At 50.3% G+C, this 16,179-nt stretch overlaps 1 protein-coding gene and 1 long non-coding RNA gene across 7 annotated transcripts in view; one reads left to right on the top strand and one right to left on the bottom strand.

The window, feature by feature from the left end:
• Positions 1-2,780, bottom strand: part of LOC129681522 (uncharacterized) — a 6,677-nt gene extending 3,897 nt beyond the window's left edge. Inside the window, exons 1-2 of one of the 2 annotated variants that reach the window (XR_008720853.1) lie at positions 2,717-2,780; positions 2,161-2,271 (exon numbers count right to left, since the gene is read on the bottom strand). This is a non-coding gene — a long non-coding RNA (uncharacterized LOC129681522). Of the gene's footprint in view, positions 1-2,160; positions 2,272-2,353; positions 2,685-2,716 lie in introns of those variants that run through there. The other variant, XR_008720852.1, reaches the window with a different exon arrangement.
• Positions 1-9,132, top strand: part of Bcat2 (branched chain amino acid transaminase 2) — a 10,812-nt gene extending 1,680 nt beyond the window's left edge. For 4 of the 5 annotated variants that reach the window (XM_055613468.1, XM_055613469.1, XM_055613471.1 and 1 more), the window contains exons 2-11: positions 2,993-3,067; positions 3,331-3,534; positions 4,919-5,029; positions 5,112-5,231; positions 5,411-5,574; positions 7,500-7,642; positions 7,766-7,851; positions 8,010-8,150; positions 8,223-8,297; positions 8,896-9,132. In XM_055613468.1, the coding sequence (XP_055469443.1) occupies positions 2,993-3,067; positions 3,331-3,534; positions 4,919-5,029; positions 5,112-5,231; positions 5,411-5,574; positions 7,500-7,642; positions 7,766-7,851; positions 8,010-8,150; positions 8,223-8,297; positions 8,896-8,934 (1,158 nt within the window). In that variant the 3' untranslated portion in view covers positions 8,935-9,132. Of the gene's footprint in view, positions 1-2,992; positions 3,068-3,088; positions 3,150-3,330; positions 3,535-4,918; positions 5,030-5,111; positions 5,232-5,410; positions 5,575-7,499; positions 7,643-7,765; positions 7,852-8,009; positions 8,151-8,222; positions 8,298-8,895 lie in introns of those variants that run through there. The other variant, XM_055613472.1, reaches the window with a different exon arrangement.
• The last annotated feature ends 7,047 nt before the right edge of the window (positions 9,133-16,179 follow it).

The raw sequence follows: 16,179 nt of genomic DNA, 5'->3' as shown, positions 1-16,179 counted from the left end.
TTCTTCTTCTTCTTCTTCTTCTTCTTCTTCTTCTTCTTCTTCTTCTTCTTCTTCTTCTTCTTCTTTTCTGGTTTTTTGAGACAGGGTTTCTCTGTGTAGCCTTGGCTGTCCTGGGCTCGCTTTGTAGACCAGGCTGGCCTTGAACTCTTTTGGTATCTCTTGTCCTCTGTTTCTTTTTTGTGAAACAAGGTCTCACAATGTAGAGCAAGTTAACCTTGAACTCAGCGATCTGCCTGCCCCTGCCTCCTGAGAGTACTGGGATTAAACCCATGTGCCACTACACCCTGGTCCCTCATTTATTATTAATATTATTACTGTTATTGAGACAGGGTCTTATAAAGGCCAGGCTGGTCTCAAACTTGCTACATAGTCAAGAATGGCCTTGGATTCCTAATCCTTCTTCTTCCTTTATCTCACAAGTTCTGGGATTGCAGGGTTTATATGATGCCAGAGAAGAAATAAACCCAAGGATTGGGGCTGGAGAGATGGCTCAGTGGTTAAGAGCACTGTCTGTTTTTCCAGAGGACCTGGGTTCAATTCCCAGCACCCACATGGTAGCTCACAGCTGTCTGTAACTCCAAGATCTGACGCCCTTACACAGACATACATGCAGGCTAAACGTCAATGCACATAAAATTAAAAACTAAATAAACCCAGGGACTCCTGCCTGCTAGGCAAGCATTCTGCCAGCTGAGCACGGCCCCAGCTGCATCTTACTGTTTCTTCGTCTCTGTATCTCCTTTCTTTCCTTCTTTAGGTCTGGAGATGTTTTCTCAGTGTTTAGGACACTTCCTTAACATTCATGAGGCCATGGGTTCAGTCCCCAAGTACTCACAAGCAAAACAATAGCCAAGGTAAATGCCTGGCTGGGCCTGGGTGTGGCTGGGGAAGAGCTAGGCAAGGTGGAGGCCAGGAGGGAGAATGAATGACAGTTCTGGACTGTTCCAGCTCATTGCTCAGCTTCTGGCTCACTGGCTTACAATTTTTTTTTTGTTTGTTTGTTTGTTTCCTCTGCTCTTCTGCCTCCATGCTGGCTGCCCTACCCGGGGTGGTGATACTGGGCAGGCTTTGTGTCATCACAGAGACACGAGAGCTTGTTGCTCCTCGGGGACCCCAGAAGCCCTGCATACCACACCGTTAAGACCTGAAGGCTGGGAGACAAGGGCAGAGCTGGTAAAGTGCTTGCCATACAAGCCAGCAGGCCCAAGTTTGAACCCTGGGACTCACTCTTTTTGTTGTTGTTTTTGTTTTGTTGTGTTGTGTTTTTTAGACAGGGTTTCTCTGTGTAGCTCTGGATGTCCTGCAATCTACTGTCTAGATCAGGCTGGTCTCAGACTCAGAGATTCACCTGCCTCTGCCTCCTGAGTGCTGGGACACCATCACACATCGTGACTCACTCTGTGTTGCTGGTGAGGTAGAGACTATAGGATGTCTGAACCAACTGGCAAGCTCCAGAAGCCAGTCAGAGTCCCTGTCTCAAAAAAGCAGGACGGGCTGGGGGTGCTAGCCCACACCTTTGATCCCAGCCTAGGTCGGCAGAGACAGGTGGATCTCTGTGGATTTGAGTCCAGCCTGGTCTACAGAGTGAGCTCCAGTACAGCCAGGGCTATATAGTAAGACCCTGTCTCAACACAAACAGGGTGGAAATCACCCTAGGAATGACATCTGAATTTGTCCTCAATAGGCACATCCACAAATACACACATGTACTGTCACACACGCTTTCCATGCGCATCTTCTCTGAGCCAGATGTGGTGGCACACGTGCCTGGCATCGCAGCTAATGCAGAGCGTAAGGCAGGAATATCCTAACTGTAAGCACAGGGATATAGAGTGCATTTGATGGCAGTGGGCAACTTAGTGAGACCCTGGCTCAATCTTCCTCGCCTCTAAAAAAAAAAGAAGAAAATTTTCGGGGACTAGAGAGATGGCTCAGTGGTTAAGAACACTGACAGCTCTTCCAAAGGACCCAGGTTCAATTCCCAGCAACTACATGGCAGCTCACAACTGTCTGTTACTCTAGTTCCGGGTGTCTGCCACCCTCAGACACACATACAAGCAGGAAGAGCACCAGTGTACATAAAATACATGAATAATTAAAAATGAAAAAGAAAAAAATTCTTCCTGGCTCAAACTTACCCATAAAACATGGGAGACTCACCTATTGACCAGTGACCTCTGCTGACCTCTCCCATTGCAGTGATCATCATCGGCAGGAACGGGCTGTTACCCTGTCTTCCTCAACTTCAGGACCCAGCTGCCTCTCCGGGTTCTGATGAGAAAGGCACAAAGTCAAAGGTCAACAGGAAGGAGACCCCATCCCGCACACAGCCAGTCCTAAATTCCATGCTAACCGTAGGGAGGGTCAGCAGGCAAAGTGCAATGAGCGTTCTCGGCGGTAGCACATGGCTGCCTTCAGCTGGTGACAGTGAAGAACACCGCATTACTGCCCGCTTGATAGGACCCCTGTGTCTGAGAGAGGAGGGCTGGAATAGTGGGTCTGAGGGAGGAAGGTTAAGGAGGACCACTGGGTCAGGAGGAGGAAGAGGTCTGGAGTCTGGAGCTCTGGGTCTGAGGGATGACGGCCAGCAGCCTGGTCCCCTGGGTCTCTGGGAGTGGTCTGGGGTCCAGGCTGCAGAGTTCTGGGATAAACAGGACCTATTCTTTTCTAACTCTCATCAGATTTTGGGCCCCCCGAGCCCGGACTGTTCCCTTACCTGTTCAGCTGTCCCTGGTTGTTGTTTGTCTAAGCTGGTTACAGGCTGAGGTCAAAGTTCTCTAGTGGGAGGCGCTCCTCTGTCGACTTTGCCCTGTGTGGTGGAGGGGCCGGGACTGACTTTGGTCTTTCTAGGAATAGCCATCCCAGTGGGGACTTGGGCAGAGTAGAGGGACAATGCTGGCATCAGGGGCCTTCCAAACGAGGTGGCAAAGGGGTGCCAGGACCTCTGCTCTTATTGGCTCTTTCTTTGGTTCTGTTTCTCTCTCCACCCTAGGTCTGGGCCCGAAAACTTCTCCCTGTCCCCTGGGTTCTGTGTGGGCCCAGAAGATGTGTGTCCTCCAACTTCAAGGTAAAAGGAGAACCATGGCTCTAAGGGAGGAAGCCTGGAGTCTGTGCGCCTGTGTCTGAGGGAGGACAGGCCTCACCTGCATGTAGGCATCTCTTTGAGGCCATCCAGTTGTCTGCTCTCAGGTTCTGTGAAGGGTTAACACTGTTGCTTTGGTGCCTCCTCGTTTCTGTGGGTCTGAGGCCGAGGTCCCCTGAAGCTGTAGTCTTTCAGGTTGGTGACTCCAGATCCCTGAGATGCTCTCTCTCTCTCTCTTTCTCTCTCAGGCTGCAGATCTCCAGGTTCAGGTGACCGGGGAGCCACAGAAGAAGCCGGGCCCTAGCCAGCCGCTGCTGTTCGGAAAGACATTTACAGACCACATGCTGATGGTGGAGTGGAACAGGAAGACAGGCTGGGGCCCTCCAAGGATCCAGCCCTTTCAGCACCTGACGCTGCATCCCGCCTGCTCTGCCCTGCACTACTCCCTGCAGGTGGGAGGCTGCTTCTGTCTCCCACCCAGCAGCATCTGCCTTCTGCTTTGCATCTGACTGAGTTCAGCTCTCTGAGTGCTTTGCACATTGCTTCCTCTGTGGCTCTGTCATCTTTTCCTGCAATTGCCTGTGTCTTGGGACACAATCAAGGTGACAGTCATGTCTGAGAGGAGCAGATCTTGCTTTGCTGGAACTCAGTGCTCTGAAAGAAAGTGGGGTCACAGGAGGGGACAGCTTATGCAGGCAGAAGAGCTAGGTTGGCAGGCACTGTGAGGTCTCAGTGTGGCAGAGGAGGCCTAGGATGTCATCAGGGCCACGGAGATGAGGAGTCTGAGCAGGGACAGGGCCAGCCTGGATATGCTATGAGGAGGAGTCTGAGCAGGGACAGGGCCGGCCTGGATATGCTAAGACCCTCGCAGACTGTGGGGAACTGGTAGAGTTCCGGCACTCAGGACTTTGAGGCAGAAGGACTGCAGGATTGTGAGGCTAGCCAGGCCTAGAATGAGCCCCTAAGCTGGAGTCTTAGGGTCTAGTAACCTGATTTTCCTGTGACAATCCTTAGGGAGTCTTGCCATCTCTGCTGCTGCAGCATGGCAGTCCACCTGACGGTCCCCTCAGTAGACGGTCCCCTCAACAGATGGTCCTCTACTGCTTGGTGTTTGTTCTTTCCAGCCTTGAGACAGAAAGAATGTTGCAATAAGGACCAGGTGCCCTTATCACTTCCTCTGAGTGCAAGTGTGCCTCTGCCCAGTTTCTACTGCTAGCAGGTCAAAGGGCATGCATACATTATTCCCTTTAGAACTTGTCAGTTTCACTGCCCAAGCCTGTTTGAGAAAATTTCTAATAGCCAAAGAGTTTTTAAAAGTTCTCAAAGTTGCTGGGCAGTGGTGGCACAGACCTTTAAACCCAGCACTTGGGAGGCAGAAATAGGAGGATCTCTGTGAGTTCAAGGCCAGCCTGGTCTACAAAGTCCAGGATGGCCAAGGCTACACAGGGAAACCCTGTTTTGAGAAAAAAACAAAAAACAAAAAACAAAAAACAAAAACAAAAAACAAAAAACAAAAAACAAAAAAACCCAAAAACAATATGTAGGAGGATTTTGTATAGTAAGTGAACTTTTTTTCTTGCACAGGGTGTTTTTGAGACTAGAGCTCACCCTGGGGCCAGGCTTCCGTCAAGCTGGCCTTAACTGAGCATGCTCTCCTCCCTCCGCCCCTGAGTAGCTGAGATAAGAGGCCTGGACTACATGCCTGCCTTGCCCTGTGCATTTTGAGTCTTCATGTCTTTCCATCACTTGGCCCTTTTCTGTCTCCATGTATATCTGTGTGTCTCTTGCTACTGTGAGATGCAGCTCTGAGCACCCCTCCCCTGCCTGTCCCCGCAGCTCTTTGAGGGCTTGAAAGCATACAGAGGCAGGGACCATCAGGTACGCCTCTTCCGGCCCTGGCTCAACATGGACAGGATGCTACGCTCTGCACAGCGCCTCTGCCTGCCAGTGAGTGGCCAGTCTGTCCTAGGAGAGAGGGCAGAGGGTGGTAGGGAGAATCCGGACCCCTGACCCCTGTGGATCCACACAGGGCTTTGACAAGCAGGAGCTTCTGGAGTGCATCCGCCGGCTCATTGAAGTGGACAAAGACTGGGTTCCTGATGGCAATGGAACCAGCCTCTATGTGCGGCCTGTGCTGATTGGGAATGAGGTGGGCACCGCGGCGAGAGCTGCTAGCCTGACGACCTGCACTTCCCTAGCAGGGGAACACAATGGCTGAGCCTGGACCCCGGGTTCTGAGGGAGGAGGCTGGGCCCGGAGCTCTGGGGCTAGGGGAGGAGGAGGCTGGAGTGTGGGCTTGTTGCTCTGATGCTGCTCTCCCCATCATAGCCCTCTCTGGGAGTCGGTGTGGTCACACAAGCCCTTCTCTTCGTCATCCTTTGCCCTGTGGGCTCCTACTTCCCTGGAGACTCCATGACACCTGTCTCGCTCCTGGCCGACCCCACCTTCATCAGAGCCTGGATGGGAGGGGTTGGTGACTACAAGGTGGGGGGGTAAGTAGCTTTCTCCACCCCCAGGTAGTTGTGCCCTGGAGGGGGAGATGCTGTGAAAGGATGGGCAAGAGTGCTCCCTGCACTTAGACAGAGTGCGCCCTGCGCTTCCTGGTTGGGGCTCTCCTGGGTGCTGGCATGGAAAGCTATTGTCACTGGCTCTGTGTGTGGGCCCTGGGCTTTCTTTGTGTCCCTGATGCCTGACACTAAAGGTGAAAAGAGAATGGGTTATCTCCCCTACGAACAGATGGGCTTACAGATGGGAGCATCGTGGGGAAGACCAAAACTGAGCCCCTGGAAATACCTAGAAAACAAGGTTACCCTAAGCGTTCTCTTCTCTTTCCGGTCACCTGCGCTGGGCCGTCTTGCGTGCATAGCTCCCGATATTACTTGGGCCTCAGTCCCCATTCTGACCCTGTGGACTTCCCACCATTCTATGTTGCCGAAGGCGCTGGCACAGTATATTGTGAGGAGGTGGCTAAGTCTCCTGGGATCAGGTCAGGTGCAAGCTACTGGCTGGCATGTTGGAACAAGGAAGTGTGGCCACACAGGGAGGTTATTCAGGTCCTCTCAGAACACATCCATGAGGTCTTCTGGGTATCAGGCCATGTGTTGGCTGCAGCTGGTGATGGATGAGGCAAAGCCAGCCCCATCCCTGGGGGCAGCTGGGCTGGTGGGCACCCTGGTGTCCAGTTCTGCCAGCTCTAATGTAGGTTCGCAGGCTCTTGTGAAAGCTCCATAAAAGAGGTAGCACGTCATCTGTGGTTTCTTGGCTATAAAGGTAGTAAGAGAAGCCAGGCATGGTGGCATCCAGCCATGTATGCCACACAGTCATAGCTCCTCAGTAGCCTGAGGCAGGAGGACTACAAAAGAAAGCTTGGGGTGGGGCCATGGACTAGCAATACAGCTTAGCTAGAACCCCTCAGTCAGGGGCTGGGGGTGTGGTTTAGTGGTAAGAATATTTACCTAGCATGTGTAAGATCCTGAGTTCAAACCCCATTACCCAAAGAAAAAAAGTGGTCCCCCTTCCTTCCTTCCTTCCTTCCTTCCTTCCTTCCTTCCTTCCTTCCATTTTCTTTCGTTTTTCAGGACAGGGTTTCCCTTTGTAGCCTTGGCTGTCCCTGGACTTGATTTGTAGACCAGGCTGGCCTCAAACTCAGAGATCTGCCTACATCTTGCTAGGATTACAGGAGTGCACCACCATGCCCAGCAGCAGTCACTAACACAGGGCCCTCCTAAGTGGGCTATCGGGATAGGATCGCAGTTGGCACAGGGAGACAGACAAGACCAGTTTTTGCACAAGACTCAGCATAAGCTGTGATCCTGTCCCAGAACAGTGGGAGCATCCTATGAGTAAGAGGCAAAGTCTGGTTTGGGTAACACACTGCAGGTGGAAACAGGATGAAAGCCCGTCTGGGGGTGCACAGCTGTAATCCCAGCTCCCGGGAGGACCAGGGAGGACCAGCGACAAGAGGACCAGGAATTCAAGAATAGCTTCACTACGTAGGGATTTTGAGGCCAACCTCTGCTACCAGAAACCCTATCTCAAAACAAAAACAATCAGCTGAGTGTGGAGACACACGCCTTCAATCCCAGCATTCCAGAGGCAGAGGCAGCCTGGTCTTCAGAGTGAGTTCCAGGTCAGCCCGGGCTGCACAGAGAAAGCCTCTCAAAAACAGAACAAAACAAAACAAAAAAGAGAAGTAGAGTAAAGCAAGCAAAAGAATTGGGATTTTAATCTCAGCAGGTAGAGAAAGGAGGAACTGGAGGCAGAAAAGGGCACCAACCAGGAAGGGCCCCAATCTTGACCCCAACCATTAGGTTAAGAATTCTGCGCTGCAGGGTGGAGAGTCGCAGGGGGGCCGAGGTGACAGTGTTGCTGGGAGTGTGGGGAATTCTTTGCCTAGTCTGAGCAGGCTGTCCTCCAGGAACTACGGGCCCACCGTGGCTGTGCAGCAAGAAGCCCAGAAGCAGGGCTGCGAGCAAGTCCTCTGGCTGTATGGGCCAGACCACCAGCTCACCGAGGTGGGCACCATGAACATCTTCATCTACTGGACTCATGAGGACGGGGGTGAGCCAACTCACGACCTAACCGGCACCCTGTATGACCACCGGCCTAATTTTCGGGGGTCCTGGGCAGGTGGCTTCTAAAAGGGGAGACCATTTAAGGGTCACCACCTGCCATCCCCAACAGTGCTGGAGCTGGCAACCCCCCCTCTGGACGGCATCATCTTGCCCGGAGTGATTCGACAAAGCCTGCTGGATCTGGCCAGGACTTGGGTAGGGCATCCTGAGGCCGCAGTGTCTGAGCTGTGGTGGGGTCAGGGCCCACGGTCATGCCCTCTGTTTTTCCCAGCAGCCTTAGGGAGGGAATGATGGTGGTCTCCAGCCGGTCAGGAGGCTGGGTTCCGGAGTGTTTCCGCCCCCTTGTTATGCAGGGTGAGTTTCGGGTGATAGAGCGCAAGGTCACCATGAAGGAACTGAAGCGGGCGTTGGAGGAGGGCCGGGTGCGCGAAGTCTTCGGGTCAGGCACTGCTTGTCAGGTCTGCCCGGTGCATCAGATCCTGTTCGAAGGCAAGGTGAGGAGGAGCTGCCAGGGTAGGTGGGAGAGAGAGGGAGAGTGCCCCATCCTCATGGCCCCCTTCCCCCAGCAACTCCACATTCCCACCATGGAGAACGGGCCGGAACTCATCCTGCGCTTCCAGACGGAGTTAAAGGCTATTCAGGTGAGCTCGTGGGCATGGGAGCAACAACTCTAATTGAAGGATCCTTCCCTCTGAATAGCTCTGGCCATTAGGGAATTTTCTGTGTTTCATGAATCATAGGCCCCTTGCCATGAGTCTCTGCTGCTCTGGGTCCTAAAGACAGAACCCTCTTTTTATGAGCCTCTGGGCCATTGGCCCCACAAATGGGCCTCCCACGACTCCCTGGGGCTCTTGGCTGTTCCTTTGGCGCGGCAAGCTTCCTCCCTTGCCTCTCCCTGGCCTGGAAGGCTTCCTCCAACAAGTCTCTGGAGCATTCCCATTATTGTGAGCCAAGAGGGTTTCCAGAGAACCCCTGGGCTCATAAACTGGACCTGAGGTGACTGGGTATCCTGGCCCCATGTTGGCCCCTAGCACTCACTACACATCTGAGCTGAAAATGCCTTTTCCCAAGAGCCTTCAAGGCCTTGCAACTCGCAGCGTATATGTCCCCTTGGAATTGTGGGCGGGCCTCCGGGTCAAGGACTACACTTCCCATAAGGCAAGTCAGCTTTCGATGCTGCAGGGTTTGCTAGGCGTTGTAGTACAGCTGTCTCAATGCGGCAACTCTGTTGTCCGGCAGTATGGAGCCCGTGGCCACGATTGGATGTTTCCGGTGTGACGCTGTGAGCTGTGCCCTCACTGGTTGGATCCGCTGGTCATGCCGTACAGCGTCCTCGCCTCCCAGAGACTCACAAGTGCAATAGAAAAAGGTCTGACCGGACAGCTGGGACTCTGGCGCCCTCATGTGGTCGCTGCACTCCAAAGCCTTAGGGGCGGGACCCAGGCAATTTCCCCCGCCCCCCCGTCCCTCCCCCCCCCCCCCCCGGTCCCGCGCTTAAAATTTTGGGTCTCAGGGCTCAGCTGCTCCTTGTCTTGGTGTTCAAGGACGAACTGTGGCCTCGTCTCTATCTCCGTTCTCAGGCCGGATCCCCGGTGCTCTCCGCTGTTCATTTTTTTCTCTCTGTATTTGCTGCAATTTTGAAATAAAACGCCAAAGAACAAGACGTTGGCTGCCATGCTCAAAGCGCCGCCCTGGGACCCTGCTGGGGTCTTAGTATCAGGGATCGCTTGGGACTTCTCTGACCTGAGAGTTCCTCCTGTGCTTTAGTATCGAGCCCTGTTCACTGGATTCTCCCTGCACTCCCGCCCTCGGTCGAGCCTCACTATGGCCACTCCAGAGCTCCAGGGTCTCTTCCCTTCTCACAGTTCACTGGTGTCCAAGCCCTGTTCCCGGAGCCCCGACCGCGCTGTCCCTTCTTGTGTCCCCTTTAGCCTGACTTCCTGGCCTGCTCTTCTGCCTGTCTGTGTCCTAGCTTCCTCTTGGCCTCCCGGCCCTCATCTGCTCCCTCTAAGGGCTGTGTCTATGACTGTGCCTCTCAGGGATGTGAGCTCCCAGTGAGAGCAAGGCAGGCCACTCCAGAAGTGAGGCCCCAGTTCTCTGCTGCAGAGTTAGAAGGATCACAGCCCTGTTCCCATCCTCTCTTGTGGGTCTATGGGTCCCAGTCCTCGCCTCTTCACGCATATGAGCGCCCAGAGGGAAGAGATTAAGACCTAACATCAGATCTGGGCGCAAACCCTGCCTGTTTTCTGCTGGCTTTGATTTGGGGCTTGCCATCTTATTGCTGAACAAATTGTCCAGAGCAAGCGAGAGTCTGCAGGACGGTTTGGCAGATGTGATCCGGCAAAGCGCAGGCTTGGGGTTGGGGTTCCGGTTTCTCAGGGTACCAACGGACCCATTGCCACATCTCACTCCCTTTTGCCAGTTATTGCTCAAGCAAAGGTTCGGGGCCAAGGGGACCCAGGAGAACACTTGCAGGCCCCTGGAAGCTTGCGTTCTCCCACTGGCTCAGTCTTTCAGTACAAATCCTTGTTTCTGGCCAGGCCGCAGGGCTGCACACTTTCAATCCCAGCACTTTCCAGGCAGAGGCAGGAGGATCTCTGTGAGTTCCAGCTGGGCTACACATCGAGTCCAGGACAACCAAAGCTCCACAAAGAAACCCTGTCTCGAAAAACCAAAACAGGCAGACAGACGACAGACAGACAAAACCCCCAACAACTATTAAAACAACAACACACTTTTGTCAGGTCATTTACAGCTGCAGTCATAACTTCTTGTCATAACTTGGCTTCCTCATGACTTCCCTGTGGACAGAGGGGGCTCGAAAGTGGCTCACTCATTCTATACACAGAGCCTGCTCAGTCCCTTTATGAAATGACCTAGAAAGGGCAAGTAGCTCTACCCACTGAGCCAAATCCTGGCCCTTAAACTTGGGTTTTGAAGGTCATCTATTTTGTTAGAGCAGCAAGTAAGGTTGATTAAACAGATGAGTAGTCATGTAACGGGTTAAATGTTAATTTTGAAATGCACCGATATTTGTTTCTTATCTTACGTGTTTCTCTGCTGTGCCTGCATGAACAGCCACAGCACATATGTGTGCTTGCTGCCTAGGAAGGTCAAAACCCACCAGAATCTCTGGAGTTGGAGTTACACATAGTTGTGAACTGGCATGTTGCTCCTTAGAACTGAACCTGGGTCCTTTGGATAAGCAGTCAGTGGTTTTAACCACTGTGCCACCTCTGTAGATTTTTTTTTTTTTAAATCAGCATTTTGCAATGTAGCCTAGACAGGTCTCATACATGAGTGAGTGCATATATGTATAGCACACATAGATAGGTCTGTATAGATTATACACACACGCATATGGAAAGGAAACAAAAGCTTGGGGGCTGTTTTGTTTGTATGTTTTTCGAGACAGGTGCCTTGGATGTCCTGCACTCACTTTATAGACCAGGCCGGCCTCACACTCACAGAGCTCCCTGCCTCTGCCTCCCCAGATGCCGCCATGCCCGGCAGGAAAGTGTTTTAGGTTTTAAAGTTACATGTATTTATCTGTTGTGTGTATGCCCCTGCTTTGTGGAGGTCAGATGGCGGCTCTCAGGAGAAGATTCTCAGGAGGCCCAACCGAGGCTGTCAGACTTGGCAGCCTTTACCTGCCAGGGCTTCTCACTGGCCACAAACCAAAGGCTTAAAACGGGAGGAAATCTATGAACCTGAGCCTTGGGGGACGGCCGGCTCAGACTCTGCCGGCCGAGTGGCGCCGCCTGGAGGCCAGTGGGGGCACACTGTTGGAAAGAAAGGGTGGTGTTTTAGTTGTCCTCAGACAGGGTAGCCCTGGCTTCAGACTTTAGGCATGAAATCCCGTAACTGCAATCACAGTGCTCTGGATGTGGGGAGTGGAGGACCAGAAGTTCAAAGCTTTCCTTGGCTACACAGGAAGTTCAAGTTTCAAAACAAGAACAATAAAGAAAAGATGATCAGCTAGGCTTTTACTAACATTGGGTACATTAATTTTTCCTCCCAAATTTTATATATAATTTACTTAGTTATTTGAGATGGGATGCCTCTGACTGTCCTGAAAACTCTCTTTGTAGATCAGGCTGGCCCTGAGCTCACAGATGTCCGCCTGCTTCTGCCTCCTGAGTGCTTGGATTAATAAAGGCATGTGCCACCATGCATGGATGTATGTGTGTGTGTGTTTTGCAGGCACTTGAGTGTGCATCTTCTGTGTCCATCCATGCTTTCGTGCAGGGCCAGAACAGGAGATGAAGTGTCTGCCTCTACCACCTTCTACCGTGTTCACTCAAGACAGAGTCTCCCGCTGAACTGAAGGTTCATCATTTCGGCTGACTGTCTAGGGAGTTGGGATTGGCCCCTCTGTCACCCAACGCTAGGCTTACATGCATGTGTAGCCATGCTCGGCTTTTTACACGGGTGTAGGAGACTCTAACTCAGCTTCTCAAGCTTGAATGTCAACTGCTTTTACCCACTGAGCATATCCCCAGGCCCTGTTTTGTTTTTTTTTGGGTGTCACATTCAAGGTGGCCCAAAACTCACTATGAGGCAGAGGATAACTTTGAACACCAGATCCTCCCGTCTCTACCCTCCCCCTCCAGCCACCAAGCACTGGTGCACAGGTAACCTTTATTCACATTGAAATAAGGTGTGTAATGTTGGGTTCAAGGTGGAGACCGAGAAAATTCACTCCAGATACAGAAGCTTAAAATGGAAGCTTTATTTTCTGAGCTCAGGGAGGCGGCCAGTTTGGGATCTGAAACACGTCCTGGGAAGGAGATTGCGCAGCATTTTCAAACGATGGGAGCCCAAAGCAGGGGTGGGGGTGTAGCCTTGTCCAATCACATTTTGACACAAGGGGTTGATCAAGGGAGTTTCCATCAGTCAGGACAGGAGTAGGTCCCCGGGCCTGGGAACGTGAACTTGTTTGACCCTGCCAGCAAGATGCACAAGTTGTCCCTGAGATGGCTGGACTCAGACAGACAACTGTCTCCTTACAACAGAGGCTGTTCAGCCATTGGGGAGTCATCAATAGGGCCCGGGAGCTTGAATTTAGTTAGCTTCTCCCTGTGAGTAAATGCAGTCTGAAAACAAAATGGCAGTACTTACAATGAGTTTCTTTTGCTCGCTCCCAGCATGTCTCTGTATATTTGATTGTTAGTTACTGAACTGGTAGTGCGCTAAAAGTTAACAGACTCTGGTATTTTCATCACTATTGAGGAATCTCCTGTCTCAATGTTGTGTAAAAATTACCCTCCAATTATCTCTAATTTTATAAAGAAGTTGAAGAGCCAATGACTGGGCAGAGGAGACAGTAGGCAGGGCTTCCATTCCCAGTCTGGGGGTCTCAGGTAGAGAGAGAGGAGTAGGTATCCATGCCCTGGGGAAGAGGTCACTATGGGGAGTCGCCAAGAGGACAAAGATGGAGCAAAGGTGGCCAGGGAAAGAGGACAGGAAACAGGATAGATAGAAGTAGGCCAGGCTACCATAGACGGGTCAGAACAGACCGATATCTGCCCGGGTATGGTGCTTAAAGCTTATTAATAAACGTTAACAGGTCCCCGCCTCATTATTTGGGAGCTAGAGCAGTCATCAAAAAAAAATCCTTACATCGGCATCTGGAGCAAGAACTTACAGAATTCAGGCTTAGACTCTAGATTTGGCAGGCATTAGACCAAAGGTTCTGGGATGCAGAGCCGGTTTCTTAGCAACTGAAAAGCTGATGGGCTACTGTGCAGCAGGAACTTCCCAGAGCTGGGGTGGGCAGGCATAGCGCCCTTCCCCAGAGCTTGAGAGGCTGGGGACAAAGCGAGGGTCCTGCAGAATCCCCGCTGTGCACCACCGGAGCTGCTGCAACACAGAGACTTCAGAGAAGCCAAAGGCAGGTAAAGTCACCCTGGCCACTCTGCCAGAAAGGCCGGTGGGTGGAAAGGTTCTCCCAAGGTTGGCACAGTGGGTTGTCCCCATCTGAATATAGACAGTCATGGAAAGAAATAGTAAGTTTAAATAATAAAGTAAACTCTCCTTAAGAAGTAGAAATGCAGAGAAATTTAAAAGTAGATGTTTCCCATATTAAAAAATGGAAGATGGAGAGATGACTCAGAGGTTAAGAGCACTCGCTATTCTTTCCAAGGTCCTGAGTTCAATTCCCACCACCCACATGGTGGCTCACAACCATCTATAACAAAATTTGCTGCCCTCTGCTGACGTGTAGGCACACATGCAGGCAGAACACTGTGTAAATAAATAAATAAATCCATTTTAAAAACGGAAAAGGCTGAAGAAGAGGGCATTTGGACCCAATATAGTTTTGTTTTGAATGTCAACATTGAAATAATTAAATGTTCAGCAATGACTGCAATTTTATATATCCTATTTAAGAGATGAGAAGGGGAAAAAAAAACTCTTAGAGAAGGAAAAGACTAAAAATGTAAATGCCAGAGTGGAGACAATGGAAACGAGTGTAATGGAAGTTTTGGTTTCTTTAAAAACTCAGTTATATTAGGTAAAAATGTTTTAGTTTTAATCTGAAGTGTGGGATATTGGGCTTTTGGTTGGTCCACAGCTGATAATTACCTGGTAGAGGGGTGTGGGCCTTACCAGCTGGTGTTTGTGAAATTCTGAGGACTCTGGGACAGTATAAATACCAAAGCCCAGAGAGGAAGGAGGACTTCCAGGAGACGGAGGAAGGAGGATGGAGGCTGCGTGTTCCTCTTCTTGCATCTGTCTTTGGCTGTGGCAGGACTGCTGGAAATCCTGACCACTGAGATTGATATTTTCCCAAACAACCCTAATCAGCTGGAACTAAGCCTAAAAAGATCCATGCCCCCGTTCACTTCTAACCTTCTTTCTCTCCTACCTAGGGTTAGGGGGGTGGAAGGAAGGTAGAGTTTCATTTGAGTTAAGGAACCTCAAATGAAAGAGTTTAAAAAACAGCACCCACAGACAGGCATGGTGGCACATGCCTGCAGTCCTAGCACTCTGAGAGGCAGAGGCAGGCAGATCTCTGAGTTCTGGTCCAGCCTGGTCTACAGAGTGAGTTCCAGGGCAGCCAAGGCTACACAGAGAAACCGTGTCTTGAAAAACCATATTAAAACAAAAACAACACAACAACAACAAAAACAAAACAAACAAACAAAACTCAGCATCTACGAAAAAGATTGAAAAATCATGTAATTCAGAATAAAGGAGCCTTAGAGGACTCCAATCTTAAAGTCTACACTGCCACCTTGTGACGAGATTTCAGAATGGCAGCCCGTTGAGACGTTAGCGGGCTCAGCTGTGAACCATCATAACGGACTAGATGTTATAATTTATATTGTCAATAATCAATTAGTAGATGAAGGTCTATATTAAGAATTAAAAATACAGATCTGTACAATGTCACTTTAAAGCAACATCATCCACTAGCGAATGTGTTTCATTTTACAGAGTTCGGGAAACTGAGAAATGTGCACCTACTGTTGACACATAGTCAGGATTTCAATGGGTGGACTTGGAAATTACACATTTGTTAGAAGTTATGGCAATGATGGGGGTGTCTTTGCAGATCAAGACTGACAGTGCTCCGGCATATGTCTCTAATAAAATGAAACAGGTTTTGCATATTATAATATGAAGCATATTACAGGTAAACCACACAACCCTACAGGACAAACAGTTGTGGACAGATCTAATCCTACTTTTAAAAAGATGCTGAATAAGCAAAAGGGGTAACAAGGACCCCCAGAGGTAGATTATATAATGTTTAAAAATTAATTTTTAATGCTAATGAACAAAAAACAACAGCTGCTGAAAGACATTGGTTCATTTAAAAAAAAAAACCTGCTGAATTAGATGAGCCTGTGTATTTTAAGAATGTCTTAGCTTCAGAATGGAATGCAGGGAATGTGTTACACTGGGGAAGAGGTTTTGCATTTATTTCAACAGGATAAGAAACAGTATGGATTCCATCCAAATTAATAAAAATCAGATATGACCAGGGGAGATTTCCTAAAAAGAAAGTGATGAAGGGAACCAACAGAACAGGCAACACCGTGAGAACAGCTTGGAGACCGGCTGAGACACGAGAACATGTCTCTGCACAGCCAATACATCTTGTTGTCTACAGAGTCCACAGGATTTATCGTGTCATCCTTTTATGCGGCATGGATGGGGATTTAGATAGCAGCTTGGGAACACCGCAATTCCATTCTTATGTTTATGCAAAAATGTATATTACCTGTGAAGTATATTTACAGAACAAAAGGACCAGACACCAATGAAATTAAAGTGGTCCTGACAAGATTCACCCTCCAAGATATTGAGAAGCATGCTGAGATGCTGAGACATTTTTATTCCAGTACCCTGCTACGTCCAGCCTCACAAACTACCTTAGCTGCTATTTCACCAAAACTTGCTTCCAGGAGAGCTTCACAGGTGCTGACCCCAGCTGGTTCTAGCCTTACAGACTGCTTCTGACAGACTTCAGCTAAGCCCTGCACTTCCCTGTCACACAGAGCCTGGGCATCG

The sequence above is a fragment of the Psammomys obesus genome, unplaced genomic scaffold, assembly GCF_907164565.1.
Source record: "Psammomys obesus unplaced genomic scaffold, mPsaObe1.curated_primary_1811, whole genome shotgun sequence".
Taxonomy (NCBI): Eukaryota; Metazoa; Chordata; class Mammalia; order Rodentia; family Muridae; genus Psammomys; species Psammomys obesus.
This window is presented reverse-complemented; position numbering and strand designations above follow the sequence as displayed.